The sequence below is a fragment of the Macaca thibetana genome, chromosome 11 (genome assembly GCF_024542745.1).
Source record: "Macaca thibetana thibetana isolate TM-01 chromosome 11, ASM2454274v1, whole genome shotgun sequence".
Taxonomy (NCBI): domain Eukaryota; kingdom Metazoa; phylum Chordata; class Mammalia; order Primates; family Cercopithecidae; genus Macaca; species Macaca thibetana.
The window spans coordinates 52,239,392-52,254,337 of record NC_065588.1 but is presented as its reverse complement, the minus strand read 5'-3'; the positions used below and the strand labels follow the sequence as shown (position 1 = coordinate 52,254,337).

General features: G+C 48.1%; 4 protein-coding genes across 8 annotated transcripts in view; 3 read left to right on the top strand and 1 right to left on the bottom strand.

The window, feature by feature from the left end:
• Positions 1–14,946, top strand: part of SARNP (SAP domain containing ribonucleoprotein) — a 238,725-nt gene that overhangs the window by 29,629 nt on the left and 194,150 nt on the right. The window lies entirely within an intron of this gene.
• PYM1 (PYM homolog 1, exon junction complex associated factor) overlaps positions 1–14,946 on the top strand; it is a 233,812-nt gene that overhangs the window by 161,292 nt on the left and 57,574 nt on the right. The window contains exon 1 of one of the 4 annotated variants that reach the window (XM_050749200.1): positions 5,725–5,728. The exons of 2 other annotated variants lie outside the window; for them this stretch is intronic. The gene's annotated coding sequence lies outside the window, so the exon portion shown is untranslated. Of the gene's footprint in view, positions 1–5,724; positions 5,729–6,936; positions 6,941–14,946 lie in introns of those variants that run through there. One more of the 4 variants, XM_050749199.1, reaches the window with a different exon arrangement.
• On the bottom strand, positions 108–6,168 carry CDK2 (cyclin dependent kinase 2). Of its 2 annotated transcripts, XM_050749169.1 has the most exons (8): positions 5,779–6,168; positions 4,961–5,038; positions 4,730–4,850; positions 3,957–4,127; positions 3,322–3,423; positions 2,180–2,323; positions 1,674–1,877; positions 108–1,400 (listed from the first exon to the last, which is right to left on the bottom strand). In XM_050749169.1, the coding sequence occupies exons 1-8, from the start codon at positions 5,892–5,894 to the stop codon at positions 1,296–1,298; spliced, it is 1,041 nt and encodes a 346-aa protein (XP_050605126.1). In that variant the 5' UTR covers positions 5,895–6,168; the 3' UTR covers positions 108–1,295. The 2 variants fall into 2 exon arrangements, with proteins under 2 accessions (XP_050605126.1, XP_050605127.1); XM_050749170.1 differs by lacking the exon at positions 2,180–2,323 and having other exon boundaries at positions 5,779–6,167.
• Positions 6,236–14,946, top strand: part of PMEL (premelanosome protein) — a 13,065-nt gene continuing 4,354 nt past the window's right edge. The window contains exons 1-4 of the mRNA XM_050749139.1: positions 6,236–6,949; positions 11,085–11,195; positions 11,663–11,809; positions 14,486–14,620. Of these exons, the coding sequence (XP_050605096.1) occupies positions 6,874–6,949; positions 11,085–11,195; positions 11,663–11,809; positions 14,486–14,620 (469 nt within the window). The 5' untranslated portion in view covers positions 6,236–6,873. The remainder of the gene's footprint in view (positions 6,950–11,084; positions 11,196–11,662; positions 11,810–14,485; positions 14,621–14,946) is intronic.

Here is a 14,946-nt window from a genome sequence, read left to right as displayed (position 1 = left end):
TGGGTGGCCATGCACAGAGAGATTAGGAAAAGGGGTCCGAAATCAATGATCACATATACATATTCATATTCTGTTTCTCACCATTCTTTCAGTAAATAGGAAAGAGATGAACTATAAAACTAGGCACATTTTTTTAATGAACTACAAACTAAATTACAAATAACGTTAATAGCAAGAGCACTCAAGGACAAGGGTGACAGAAACAAATCATAAACAAAAAAAAATGCTTTTTTTTTTTAAGCACTGTCATTACAAAACCCGAAGGTGCACATGGCAACAAATCCACCCACTCTAACCAAAAAAAAAAAAAAAAAAAAAAGCCAACCTTACTATGGGATATAACCTGAAATATAAATATAATTGTTCATCCTTCTTTTAAAGAAATATTTTTGCCCATGCCCTCACTCAATCACAGCCCTGAAAAAGTGTCAGTACTCTCAAAATGATGCCTAAACCCTAATTTCCAACTCCTATGGGGTAGGAGGTGGACTTCAGAGGAAAACGGGATCAGGGATCCCTGGCAACTGAAGAACTAAGAATACTAAAAGGAAGAGAAAAATTCAAACATCTCTCACCTGCCTCATAAGGCCATGGTGAAGCAATAGATTGGAATGAAGCACAATCCCTGTCCCAGGGCCTCCCAAATTCCTCATGCCTGTAGAAGGGACAAACAAGGGGACTGGGGCCAATCATTTTTCTGCAGCCCCACCCGGGCTGAGTCTTGAGTCTCCCAGCCTATTAGGTGAGGCAGAACACTAACTAGGGTATAAACTGATTGGATCTATTTTTTCAACCGAATTCTTTAAAATAGACTCCTCCCAGTGGTTTTGTTTGACTTGGTTCTCAAAAGTTCCAACTTAGCCCCCTGCTATCATTTGGCCTTTACAAACATTGCGGCAGCAGGAGGCTTGGGATCCTGGTCATCTCAAACACTGGAAATAATAATTATGGGGCATTCAGAGATTGGTACGGCAAATCTAACATGTAGGAAGGCTTTTTTTTTTTTTGCTTTTTTTTTTTTTTTTAATAGCAACCCTCTTCAGCAGTAACTAAGAGAAGGGGGAAAGGGTGGTGGAGGCTAACTTAAGTGCATCTAATACTGAAACTTCCTTTCATTTTCACTGGTTCCTCCCTTTCACCCCTGTATTCCCAGAGTTGGCTGGCCAAGACTAGAAGGTGAGTGTTTAAGGCAAGATCAGAGGGCCCACCTGAGTCCAAATAGCCCAAGGCCAAGCCAGGTCAAGCCCACACTGGAGCAGAGGGTGAGATTAGGGCTGGGGGCTTCGAGAAGGCTATCAGAGTCGAAGATGGGGTACTGGCTTGGTCACATCCTGGAAGAAAGGGTGAGCCAGGGCTGCCTTGGCCGAAATCCGCTTGTTAGGATCGTAGTGCAGCATTTGCTAGAGGGAGAGATGTATGTTGACTTCAATCATGTGATAGTGGACTAAATGGGCAGCAGATGTTCCCAGAAATCAGGAAACCAGAACTCCTTCTACCCAAGGCGGAATTCTTACTTCCATCCTCCCATAGCTGAATCAGTGTGCCAACAGGGAGAGCAGGAACCAGGGAAACAAAATACTGAGGCCCAGATTTCAGGGTCTCATCCTTCCTTCATCCTGGAAAAGCCCTTCCCTGGGAGAAATGAATGAGGGAAAACAGGTGCCCACTCTCACCGATAACAAGCTCCGTCCATCTTCATCCAGGGGAGGTACAACTTTACTAAAATCTTGCCGGGCCCACTTGGGGAAACTTGGCTTGTAATCAGGCATAGAAGTAACTCCTGGCCACACCACCTCATCTGGGGTCCCCAGAGTCCGAAAGATCCGGAAGAGCTGGTCAATCTCAGAATCTCCAGGGAATAGGGCCCGGCGAGTCACCTGAAAATGGGGAAAGAGAAAATACCAAGACCTATGTTGAAGTCAGTCAAAACTCTCCTCTATACAAAGGAGTTCCCACAGACAGTAGAAGGTCAGCAGGGCCCCATGACTCCCTCCCCAGGGCCTTTCATGGGGTCAGTCACACAGAACCTGAGACAATGAAGTCCCTTCATCTGTCTCCTCGCCCCCTCCTTCCTTCCCCCAACCATGGCTTTGCAGATCCCCAAGGCTGGGTGGGTCTGGGAGGGGCTGAATGTCTGCGATGCCACTGACATGTAGCAAAGGGATCCCAAGCCACTCACGGGGTATGGGGTAGACACTGCAGTCATCCCCCAACCTTGTGATGCAGCCACTTCTAGATAGGAGCACAGCGGGCAGAGGCTCTGTCTTCCATTTCTTCTGTGTTCCCCACAGTACCTAGCATGGTGCTGGCTACCCACTAGGTGCTTAACAAATATTTTTGGATGAATTGAGAGAGGAATACGGACAATTGTAAGGTAATGCACTGGGGGATAAATGCACATTACATATGTACAGGCTAATGGTCTTTAAGCTGTTGGTTACAACCCAGATAAAAGACAATAAAACATATTGCTGATTTGAAGCCTCAGCCTACTGCACTGCACTGTTGTATTAAAGGAGATAGGAGCTTCTACATAAAGCCAGGCCTCAAGGATCCTTCAATCTGAAAAGCCAGAGGTTGAAGGGGGACATGATCTAAATCTTTTTTTTTTTTTTTTTTTTTGAGATGGAATCTCGTTCTGTCACCCAGGCTGGAGTGCAGTGGTGCGATCTTGGCTCACTGCAACCTCCATCTCCTGGGTTCAAGCGATTCTCCTGCCTTGGCCTCCCAAGTAGCTGGGATTACAGGTGTGTGCCACCACACCTGGCTAATTTTTGTATTTTTAGTACAGATGGGGTTTCACCATTTTGGCCAGGCTGGTCTCGAACTCCTGACCTCAGGTGATCCACCTATACCTCAGCTTCCCACAGTGCTGGGACTACAGGTGTGAGCCACTGCACTCTGCCTAAATCTGCAATTTAAATGAAGGGTGTGGATAAAGTGACCACAATTGTCTTTACTACATTGCTGGCACCACACAATAAGGTCTACAAGCCTTGAAATGAAGGCCTGAAATAAAAGAGGCACTAAATGGAATCATTCTCCCAAATATATGCAGACTCAGCTAAAATGGCTGCAGAAATGCTTTATGTCATTTCAGGGCTAAGAGAAGTATACTAGGTACTAAGGCTGTTTGAGGATATCCTAACATTGTGGTTGATATTGGGGCAACAGTTGCATCCTTTCCCACCATTCCCCTTGGTGCTACTTTAGAGACAGACCCCTGTGATAGAAGGGCCATAGGTCTGGGCCAAGAAACAGTTCTGTTGTTCTTGAATGTGGGGAGGAGGGGGCTGGGTGAACTTGGGCAAGCCTCCATACCATCTCAGCAAAGATGCAGCCCAGGCTCCAGATGTCCACGGCTGTGGAGTAGTATTTGCAGCCCAGGAGGATTTCAGGAGCTCGGTACCACAGGGTCACCACCTGAGGGACAGGAATAGGGAGAGGTGGAGTGGTTTATAGGGTATGGAGATTCCCACATCTCAGTTCCCCAACACTACTCTGCTAATTCATGGCCTCTTAACAAGCAGTTTCCTTCCCTCCTTCTTTCCCCTGTCACTGATTTCCAGTCCATAGTTCTGGAGACCATATTTTCTGAACCCCCAATTTGAGATCTTCCTGGAAAAACTTGAGACAAATGGTCATAATTTGATTTCGAAATTTTTTCTTTTTGTAGATTTGTAGAGATGGGGTCTCGCTATGTTGCCCATGATGGTCTCGAACTCCTGGGCTCAAGTGATCCTCCCACTTCAGCCTCCCAAAGTACTGGTATTACTGGCGTGAGCCCAGTTAGCAACACAGTATGAATTCCATGCATGCCCTAAGACTCTTGAAGATGTCAAGAGATTATTTCTACCTAGTAAGAAACTGTTAGCCAGATATTTTTAGTAAATTTGTGAATACCCTAGTTAACACCTCTTGGGAAGCTCAGAGAAGAAAGGCATAAAGGGACTCACCTCATGGGTGTAAGTACGAACAGGGACTCCAAAAGCTCTGGCTAGTCCAAAGTCTGCTAGCTTGATAGCCCCCTCTGTGTTAATAAGCAGATTCTGAGGCTTAAGGTCTCGGTGGAGGACCCGATGAGAATGGCAGAAAGCTAGGCCCTGGAGCAGCTGGAACAGATAGCTCTGACAAAGAAGAAAGACAGGACTGTGTTTCTCCATCACAGTGAGCAGACTGGGTTTGCTCTGTGACCCTAAAACTCTACTAAAGCCTTTACTATGTTGGATTATAGTTACATATTTACAAGCTATTTCTCCCAATGGACTGTCAGCCCAGAGATGATAAGGACCAAGTCTTACTCAATTTTGCTTCCCTTTTCTACATGCTGTGCATTGAACAAATGTTTGTTAATAAAGTAGCTCTGGGAGTGAAGAATCCAGCCCTAAAATAGACAATAGAGACTTACTAGCTGGTTCTTCCACCAAACAGAAGGGCTTTTTGGAGGAATTTACCAAGTGCTCTCAAATCCCATTTATCTGAGTTTCATCTGACCTCCCACCTGAGTTGCTAGGTTGACTCACTCGAGTTTCAACTTTGATTGTTCAGTCCAACCCTAGGGTTAATGAATATAATGAGCAGGGTAGGAGACACAAAAAGAAGGGGAGTGTGTGTGTGTAGGAGATGAGGGCTCAGAAGGAGGCCAAGATCATAAAATATCACCCTGAATTGCCTGCCACCAGTACCCCAAGACATGCCCATGATGGGAGGAGCTGATGAGAAGCATTACCTTGATGAGGGGAAGAGGAATGCCAGTGAGAGCAGAGGCATCCATGAATTTCTTGAGATCTTGGTGCAGAAATTCAAAAACCAGGTAGAGTTTATTTTCTGTGTGAATGACATCCAGCAGCCTAGAGAAGTAAAGTTTGAGGAAATGGAGGTGCGAGAGAGAGAAAAGCCCACACTGTACAGACAACTCATCCTCCTTTCCAGCTGGATTGCCTCTCAGACACATACTCACTTGACAATATTAGGATGGTTAAGCTCCTTAAGCAGAGAGATCTCTCGGATGGCAGTACTGGGCACACCCTCAGTCTCACTTGGAGAGGTTGGGAAAGCAGAGACGGGAATATGGTTACAAATATTCCTTTTTCCCCCACCTAGTCATTTCTTTCCCCCAAGGAGACACCACCCAGCACCCCCTAGGAAAGTCAGAGAAAAGAAAGGGTGCTGGAAAGAGCTAATTCTTGGGTAGTCAGGGTGTGGCTTTTGCACATATTAAGGTCATTATCTTGTCTTTTCCCAGGGGTAGGTAAGTAAAGCCGTCTGGTGAAGGTGAAGCAGGGAGGCTGTAATGGGGGAAAAAAAAAAAAAAGCAGGAGTAGTCCCCAGTCTCTCCAGAGGGGCCAGTGAGGTTCAACTGCCATTCTTTGGAAAGAGGAGAGAATTCTAAGGTGAGGGTGGGGCAGTGAGGAGAGCTCTTCATTCAGAAAGGCGCTCCTCGCCGGTTCCCACATAACTCCACTCCATGGAGAGTCTTGGACCTCATCTCAGAGGCCTCCTTTCTCTCCCCGAGTCTCTGTGTTCGCACATTTGGGGGCACGATCCGGCTCAGTTTGGGAAGAAAGTTTTCCATGGATTCCACACCATCCTATACTCTCCCCAGGGAGTATAAGTATACACTCCACCTTCTACTGGCCCCCAACCCACCTCTCCACTTCTAAAGAAGTCCGTCCCTGTTGTCTTCCGGTCCCTGGACGGCTACCCGCCCGTGGGGGATTGGGGGGGGACAGTCAAGGAGGTCCCCAGTTAGGAGTCCCGGGTACAGAGGCCACTCACGTGTCCAGGCGGATTTTCTTAAGCGCCACCACTTCTCCCGTCAACTTGTTTCTGGCTTTGTACACAACTCCGTACGTGCCCTCTCCGATCTTTTCCACCTTTTGGAAGTTCTCCATGAAGCGCCAGCGAGTCGGGTCAGCCCGGCCCTGGAGTGGGGGCCTGGGAACCCTGCAGAAGGCGGACCCTGGCTCTCGGGGGCCGAGGAGGGGGAAACAGGGCCCAGTATCGTGCCCCTGGGTCGGGATGGAACGCAGTATACCTCTCGCTCTTGTCAATTTGGCCAACTTGAAACAATGTTGCCGCCTCCCCCCGAGTTCCCGACCGCCACCAGAAGCCCCGCCCCTGCTTCCCGCGTTTCCCTGGCTCCGCCCCCAGGCATTTCTATTGGTCAACGTCAGAGCCGGGGGGGCGAGTGCAGCGCTCCTCCCCGCAAATGACCCCGCCCCAGGCAAGTTTGGTTCTTCGGGGGCTAGACAAATTTCTTTCTCGGTGGGGCGGCTGAACAGTCTTCCCAAGTACCTACTTTGGGTCCAAGTTTCCTACCTGTGTCTCTAGTCTGTAGGGATTTCTTGATTTCCCCCACTCCTGGGGAAAATATGTATCGACCTAAGGTTAAATTCCACCTGGCCCAGGAGCCTCCTTTGAAAAGCAGGAAACTAGGAATCTCGTTGTAAAGAATTCCTGGGCCTCAGAGGAGTCATTGCCTCTGCCTCATAGCCTACCCCGACGCTGTCTGTGTTTTGGGATGCAGGCTTCTGTTTCTGTTTTTTTGAGAAGTTCCTGGTTTAATTCACTCTCCCATGATGAACTGTTGTGTCTGGTATGTGTTATGCAGCTGCCTTTCAGTCAGCCCTTGCCCGGGAGTATATGAGAGTGACCCAGTGAAACCAGAAACTGCCATTGAGTAGCAGGATGGGAAAGCAATGTCTAGGGACCAGGATCCCTTTGTCAGTTTTTCCTTCTTCCTCTTCTCTGGCCCCTCCCAGGCCTTCTCTGAGGGAGAAGAGGAAGGGCTATGCAAATGAGCACCCTTTTCTTATATAGGGGCCTATCCCAGTCCCCCCAGTGCCTTTGGTTGCTGGAGGGAAGAACACAATGGATCTGGTGCTAAAAAGATGGCTTCTTCATTTGGCTGTGATAGGTGCTTTGCTGGCTGTGGGGGCTACAAAAGGTATGTGTGGATATGTGGACATGAGCAGGTGTGAACTTGGGGATGAATTCCCCCTGCTCTGGTTTCTCTCCTCCTAATGGGAGATAGCGGCAATATTTCAGGCGTCTCCCACTCATTTGATTTAGTGAGAATGTGGGCACCTGGGCTCCCTCCCTACATGGAGACTTGGGATTGAGCCTGAAAATAATCTCATATGCTTGGAGGGGCAGAAGAATAGAAGGTCTCTGTGGCACTGATTCTGAGGCTTCCTTGGCAGTGAGCTGGAGCAGGGGCTCCAAAGGGGTGAAATGTGCGGGAGACTCTTTTAAGAAATGTCTCTTGGGGTAGGAGATTTAAAGTGGGGAGTCAGAGAATGTAGTATTGGGTAAGAAGACTAAGGAAATACAATCCTCTCCCCTTGGGATGGGTACGGGTGAACACAGCCCAGACCTTTTGTTCTGGGGCTGGGAGAGATAGGCAGAGGGGTCTCAGCTGAGCATCACATGAAAGGGCTCTGGGGGATTGGGCCTCGTGACAGGAGCAAGGGGAGGGGGTGAGGTGGTGAGAGGGTCTGGAATGTCCCGTGCTGCTCTGAGGAGAGTTGGAAGTGGAGAATGAATGGGGTATCTTATGACTTATCTTGCTCTAGTGGTGGGATGCTCAATGAGATGATTCCAGATCCTCCCCCAGCAGAATCAACTAGGGTTACAGCACACATTACAAAGGGGATGAGGCCGGGCGTGGTGGCTCACGCCTGTAATCCCAGCACTTTGGGAGGCCGAAGTGGGTGGATCACGAGGTCAGGAGTTCGAGACCAGCTTCGCCAATATGGTGAAACCCCGTCTCTACTAAAAGTACAAAAATCAGCTGGGCATGGTGGCGCATGCCTGTAGTTCCAGCTACTCGGGAGGCTGTGGCAGGAGAATCACTGGAACCCAGAAGGTGGAAGTTGCAGTGAGCCAAGATCACACTACTGTACTCCAGCCTGGGTGACACAGCGAGTCTTCGTCTCGAAAAAAAAAAAGAAAAGAAAGGGGATGAGGCCTGGCACAGTAACTCATGCCTGTAATCCTAGCACTTTGGGAGGCTGAGGTGGTTGGATCACTTGAGGTCAGACCAGCCTGGCAAATATGGCGAAACCCCATCTCTACTAAAAATACAAAAATTAGGTGGGCATGGTGGTGCGCCCCTATAATCCCAGCTACTTGGGAGGCTGAGGCACGAGAATCACTTGAACCTGGGAGGCAGAGGTTGAAGTGAGCTGAGATCACACCACTGCATTCCAGCCTGGGCAAAAGAGCAAGACTCTGTCTCAAAAAAATAAAAAAGAAAGGAAATGAGGAGGCTCACACCTGTAATCCTAGCACTTTGGGAGGCTGTGGCCATAGGATTGCTTGAGCCCAGGAGTTCAAGATCAGCCTGAGCAACATAGTGAGACCCTGTCTCTACAAAAAGTAAAAAAATTAGCCAGGCCTAGGCCGGGCATGGTGGCTCATGCCTGTAATCCTAGCACTTTGGAAGGCCAAGGCAGGTGGATCACCTGAAGTCGGGAGTTTGAGACCAGCCCGATCAACATAGAGAAACCCAGTCTCTACTAAAAATACAAAATTAGCTGGGCATGGTGGCGCATGCCTGTAATCCCAGCCACTCAGGAGGCTGAGGCAGGAGAATCGCTTGAACCCAGGACGCGGAGGTTGTAGTAAACCGAGATCGCGCCATTGCACTCCAGCCTTCCAGCCTGGGCAACAAGAGCGAAACTCTGTCTCAAAAAGAAAAAAAAATATATTATCTGGGCCTGGTAGTGAGCACCTGTGGTCCTAGCTACTTGGGAGGCTAATCAGGAAGATGGCTTCAGCCCAGGAGTTTGAGGGTGCAGTGAGTGATGAATGTGCCACTGCACTCAGGGTGAGAGAGCAAAACCCTGTATCAAAAGGAAAGGAAAAGGAAAAGGAAAGGGGAAAGAAAAGGGGAAAGGGAAGGAAGTTTCTGCAGGAAAGGGAAAAATGGGGTGAGGGTAGTTTTTGCTGTCCTGAAATATATACAGATAGGAGGGGAGGGGAGAGAGGTTTCTGCAGGAAAGGGGAAAATGGGGTGAAAGTAGTTTCTGCTGTGCTGAAATATATGCATTATATCCCAGCCCCGCTTTCTCCCTAGATGCTTAGTCTCACAGATTTCTAGGAAGTTCTTGATCTGACTTTCCTCGCTGTGCTGCAGTTTCAAGTCTTTTTCTTTTACTACATTTCTTAATGTATCCTGGAAAGAGTCTGTTCACACCCACCCACCCAAGGCTCTTAAAAAAAGATTGTGCTTATATTTCGGATCCGGATTTTAAAAATCATAAGACATTTTTCTAGATATTAATGAAATTTTATATGGACTGAGTTTGATAATTTTGTCTAGCATGAAATGACATTGTACTTATGCAAGAAAATACTCATATTTTTTAAATTTGTAGGGTTAATACAATGTTTGGGATTTGCTTTTACATACTTTAGCCAAAACAAAAACAACAACTAGTAAGGATAAACAAAGCAAATGTGGCAAGGTGTTGATAGTTGTTGGACCTGGGTAGGGCAGATGGAGGTCCAGCATATCCTTTTCTTCTCAGACTTCTCTTGGTCAGTTACAATAATTTTGTCTACCCTGTCCCCATGCCCAATCTCTGCCAGCCTCTAATCCATCCTCCTCACTGCTTGCCATCATGATCTTTCTAAAACACAAATTTGATCATATTCAAAAGTAAATTTTTTTTTTTGAGACGGAATCTTGCTCTGTCGCCCAGGCTGGAGTGCAGTGGCGTGATCTCGGCTCACTGCCACCTCCGTCTCCCGGGTTCAAGCAATTCTCCTGCCTCAGCCTCCTTAGTAGCTGGAACTACAGGTGCCTGCGACCACGCCCAACTAATTTTTGTATTTTTAGTAGAGACAGGGTTTCACTTGGCCAGGCTGGTCTTGAACTCCTGACCTTGTGATCCACCTGCCTTGGCCTCTCAAAGTGCTGGGATTATAAGCGTGAGTCACAGTGCCTGGCTAAAAGTAAATTTTATGGCATGTGAATTATATCTTGATTTAAAACAAAATAGGTCAGGCACAGTGGCTCACACCTATAATCCCAGCACTTTGGGAGGCCAAAGCAGACGGATCACTTGAGGTCAGGAGTTCGAGACAAGCCTGGCCAAATGGTGAAAGCATGAAATATGGCAAAACTAAAAATACAAAAATTAGCCGGGTGTGGTGATGGGCGCCTGCAGTCCCAGCTACTTGGGAGGCTGAGGAACGAGAATTGCTTGAACCCAGAAAGCGGAGGCTGTAATGAGCCAAGATCACGCCACTGTATTCCAGCCTAGGGGTAGAGCAAGACTTCATCTCAAATAATAATAATAAGAAGAAGAAGAAGAAGAAGAAGTAAATACGGGTGTTTTTGTTTTTGGGTTTTTTTTTTTTTTTTTTGAGATGAAGTCTTACTCTGTCGCCAGGCTGGAGTACATTGGGGCAATCTCGGCTCACTGCAACCTCCACCTCCCGGATTCAAGCGATTCTCCTGCCTTAGCCTCCCGAGTAGCTGGAACTACAGGCGCACACCACCACACCCGGCTAATTTTTATATTTTTAGTAGAAACAGAGTTTTACCATGTTGGTCAGGATAGTCTTGATCTCTTGACCTCGTGATCTGCCCACCTCAGCCTCCCAAAGTGCTGGGATTACAGGTGTGAACCACCACGCCCAGCCGAATAAATGAGTTTTAAAAATGCACTTCGGCCAGGCGCAGTGGCTCATGCCTGTAATCCCAGCACTTTGGGAGGCCGAGGCAGGGAGATCACCTAAGGTCGGGAGTTCGAGACCAGCCTGACCAACATGGAGAAACCCCATCTCTACTAAAAATACAAAATTAGCCGGGCGTGGTGGCACATGCCTGTAATCCCAACTACTCAGGAGGCTGAGGCAGGAGAATTGCTTGAACCTGGGAGGCAGAGGTTGCAATGAGCTGAGATCGTGCCATTGCACTCCAGCCTGGGCAATAAGAGTGAAACTCCATCCCCCCCCCCCCAAAAAAAAGCACTTCGAATGTGAGAATGAATTGGGTGACATGAATAGAGTATTATCCCTGAGAAGGGACTGAAAGGATCCTAGGGCCCTTCATGGCACATTCCTTTTAGGACCCAGAAACCAGGACTGGCTTGGTGTCTCAAGGCAACTCAGAACCAAAGCCTGGAACAGGCAGCTGTATCCAGAGTGGACAGAAGCCCAGAGACTTGACTGCTGGAGAGGTAGGAACTTCGAAGTTCCAGGGGAGGGCATGGTAGGAATGGGATGAGGAAAAAAGCAAGATGGGGCCGGGCGCGGTGGCTCACGCCTGTAATCCCAGCACTTTGGAAGGCCGAGGCGGGCGGATCACAAGGTCAGGAGATCGAGACCATGGTGAAACCCCGTCTCTACTAAAAATAGAAAAAATTAGCTGGGCGCAGTGGCGGGCGCCTGTAGTCCCAGCTACTCGGGAGGCTGAGGCCGGAGAATGGCGTGAACCCGGGAGGCGGAGCTTGTAGTGAGCCGAGATTGCGCCACTGCACTCCAGCCTGGGCGACAGAGCGAGACTCCATCTCAAAAAAAAAAAAAAAAAAAAAAAAAAAAAAAGCAAGATGACCTGCACTGAGTGTAGCTTGGGAAGAAAAGGAGGGGAAACATATACAGGGAGGGGAAGCCCAGGACTCCCAGCTAATGTAGCTTTCCTTCCCAGGTGGTCAAGTGTCTCTCAAGGTCAGTAATGATGGGCCTACACTGATTGGTGCAAATGCCTCCTTCTCTATTGCCTTGAACTTCCCTGGAAGCCAAAAGGTATTGCCAGATGGGCAGGTTATCTGGGTCAACAATACCATCATCAATGGTGAGTACTTCTCTATTCTAGGTCCTTATTCCTAGGGCTCAGGTTCCCTGGTATGCCCAGTGAGCTCAGGGAATGCCCCTTCCTCCTCTACTTTTTTGTTTTTGTTTTTGTTTTCGAGACGGAGTCTCACTCTGTCACCCAGATTGGAGTGCAGTGGTGCGATCTCGGCTCACTGCAAGCTCCACCTCCCAGGTTCACGCCATCCTCCTGCCTCAGCCTCCCGAGTAGCTGGGACTACAGGCGCCCACCACCATGTCTGGCTACTTTTTTTTGTATTTTTAGTAGAGACGGGGTTTCACCGTGTTAGCCACGATGGTCTTGATCTCCTGACCTTGTGATCCGCCTGCCTCGGCCTCCCAAAGTGCTGGGATTACAGGTGTGAGCCACCACGCCCAGCCTCCTCCTCTACTTTTTAAAACAAGTTATAAATGTAATACATACTCATTGTAGTTAAAATTTAAAAACACAGAGAAGGCCGGGCGCGGTGGTTCACACCTCTAATCACAGCACTTCGGGAGGCCAAGGCAGGCAGATCACGAGGTCAGGAGATCGAGACCATCCTGGCTAACACGGTGAAACCCCATCTCTACTAAAAATCCAAAAAAAACTAGCCAGGCATGGTAGCAGGCGCCTGTAGTCCCAGCTATTGGGGAGGATGAGGCAGGAGAATGGTGTGAACCCAGGAGGCGGAGCTTGCAGTAAGCCAAGGTTGCGCCGCTGCACTCCAGCCTGGGCGACAGAGCAAGACTCTCAAAAAAAAAAAAAAAAAAAAAACAGAGAAAGCAAAAAGAAAAGAAAATTACAGCTGTAGTCCCTGCTACTCAGGAGTCTCAGGTGGGAGGATCATGAGCCTGGGAGGTCGAAACTGCATGATCACGCCACTGCACTTCAGCCTGGGTGACAGAGTGAGACCCTGTCTCAAAAAGCAAAAAGAAAAGAAAATTACAGTCCCTAAAGTGGAGGACAGCAGAATTCAGGGGACCTAGAAGTTGAACAGACCTATATTTAAACTTGTCCTTGATATGTGACCTTGGGCAAGTTACTTGTTTTGTGTTTCCTTTTTTTTTTTTTTGTTCTTTGAGACAGAGTCTGGCTGTGTCACTCAGGCTAGAGTGCAGTGGTAGGATCTCAGCTCACTGCAACCTCCGCCTACTGGGTTCAAGTGATCCTCCCTCCTTAGTCTCCTGAGTAGCTGGGGGTAGCCTCCTGAGTAGCTGGTACAGGCGCATGCCACCATGCCTGGCTAATTCTTTTATATTTTAAGTAGAGACGGGGTTTCACCGTGTTACCCAGGCTGGTCTCAAACTCCTGAACTCAAGTGATCTGCCCACCTCATTGTGTTTCCATTTCCGAAGAAAAAAGGATTGTTGTAAGGATTAGAATGTGATAATATGTGTAAAGTATTTAATGTAGTGTCTGCTGCAGCCTACAGTAAAGGCTAAATAAATGTTATCTAGTGCTGTTATTTATTTATGTATTTATTTTTGAGACAGAGTCTCGCTCTGTTGCTCAGGCTAGAGTACAGTGGTGCAATCTTGGCTCACTGCAGCCTTCACCTCCCAGGTTCCACCAATTCTCCTGCCTCAGCCTCCTGGGTAGCTGGGATTACAGGCTCCCACCAGCACGCCTGGCTAATTTTTGTATCTTTAGTAGAGACAGGGTTTTACCACGTTGGCCAGGCTGGTCTCGAACTCCTGACCTCAGGTGATTTAACCGCTTCAGCCTCCCAAAGTGCTAGGATTACAGGCATGAGCCACTGCGCCTGGCCCCCAGTGCTGTTATTTTTATTCCACTAGCTAGAGCAAATCACTCTAAATATTTTGATATGTGGCTATGTATATACATATATACACATACACCTATATCTTCTTTTTGTTTTCTTTCTTTCTTCTTATTTTATTTATTTATTTTAGAGTCAGGGTCCTTCTCTCTCTCCCAGGCTGGAGTACAGTGGTGCAATCATAGCTAATTGCAGCCTCAACCTCCTGGGCTCAAGTGATCCTCCTTCCTCAGCCCCTGGCGTAGCTGGAACTACAGGTGCATACCACCACACCTGGCTACTTTTTTAAAAATGTATTTTGTAGAGACAGGGTCTCGCTATGTTGATCAGGCTGGTCTTGAATTCCTTGCCTCAAGCAATCCTCCCACCTCAGCTTCCCAAAGTGCTGGGTTTACAGCCATGAGACACCACACCTGGCCAATTAAATTATAGCTTCCGGCCAGGCACAGTGGTGCATGCCTATAAACCCAGCACTTTGGGAGGCTGAGGCGGGAGGATTGCTTAAGCCCAGGAGTTCAAGACCAGCCCTGGCAACATAGCAAGACCATGTCTCTACAACAAAATAAAATTAGCTGGGTATGGTGGTGCATACCTGTAGTCCCAGCTACTCAGGAGGATTGCTTGACTCTGGGAGGTTGACACTGCAGTGAGCTGTGATCACACCACTGCACTCCAGCCTGGGCATCAGAGGAAGACCCTGTCTCCAAAAGAAAAATGTAGTTTCCACACCCTCAGCCCCCAACTGCCACCTGAAATGGTTATACCATGGAGAATGTACTTTCTAGCTAGGGAATATTCCCAGAGCCCCTCTCTGATACCCTGGGAACAATTTTAGGGGTTTTGGTATATAAAAAAGAATGCCAGGGTTTGAGAGTGACTCTGTATTTACCTTTCAGGGAGCCAGGTGTGGGGAGGACAGCCAGTGTATCCCCAGGAAACTGACAATGCCTGCATCTTCCCTGATGGTGGACCTTGCCCATCTGGTCCTTGGTCTCAGAAGAGAAGCTTTGTTTACGTCTGGAAGACCTGGGGTGAGGGACTCCCTTCTCAGCCTGTCATCTACACTTGTGTTTACTTCTTTGTACCTGATCACCTTTCTTTTGCCCGCCCCTTCCACCTTAACTTCTGTGATTTTCTCTAATCTTCATTTTCCTCTTACATCTTTTCTCTTCCATAGCACCTAGCCCCCTTGAACTCTATCATAATTCTTTCTGGCAGCTTTTCCTCAATTATAGTCCTACCCCATGGAATGCCTCATTAGGACCCCTTCCCTGTCCCCCCATATCACAGCCTTCCAAACACCCTCAGAAGTAATCATACCTCCTGACCTCCCATCTCCAGTGCCCTGTTTCTAAGC

Excerpts from the sequence above, each read along its gene's own strand:
- CDK2 (XM_050749169.1), bottom strand. The coding sequence starts at position 5,894 with ATGGAGAACTTCCAAAAGGTGGAAAAGATCGGAGAGGGCACGTACGGA. Across the intron at positions 4,851-4,960 it reads AACCATCCTAATATTGTCAA|GCTGCTGGATGTCATTCACA; the intron begins GTGAGTATGTGT and ends TTACTTCTCTAG. Across the intron at positions 1,878-2,179 it reads CAGTGTCTACCCCATACCCC|GTGACTCGCCGGGCCCTATT; the intron begins GTGAGTGGCTTG and ends CCCCATTTTCAG.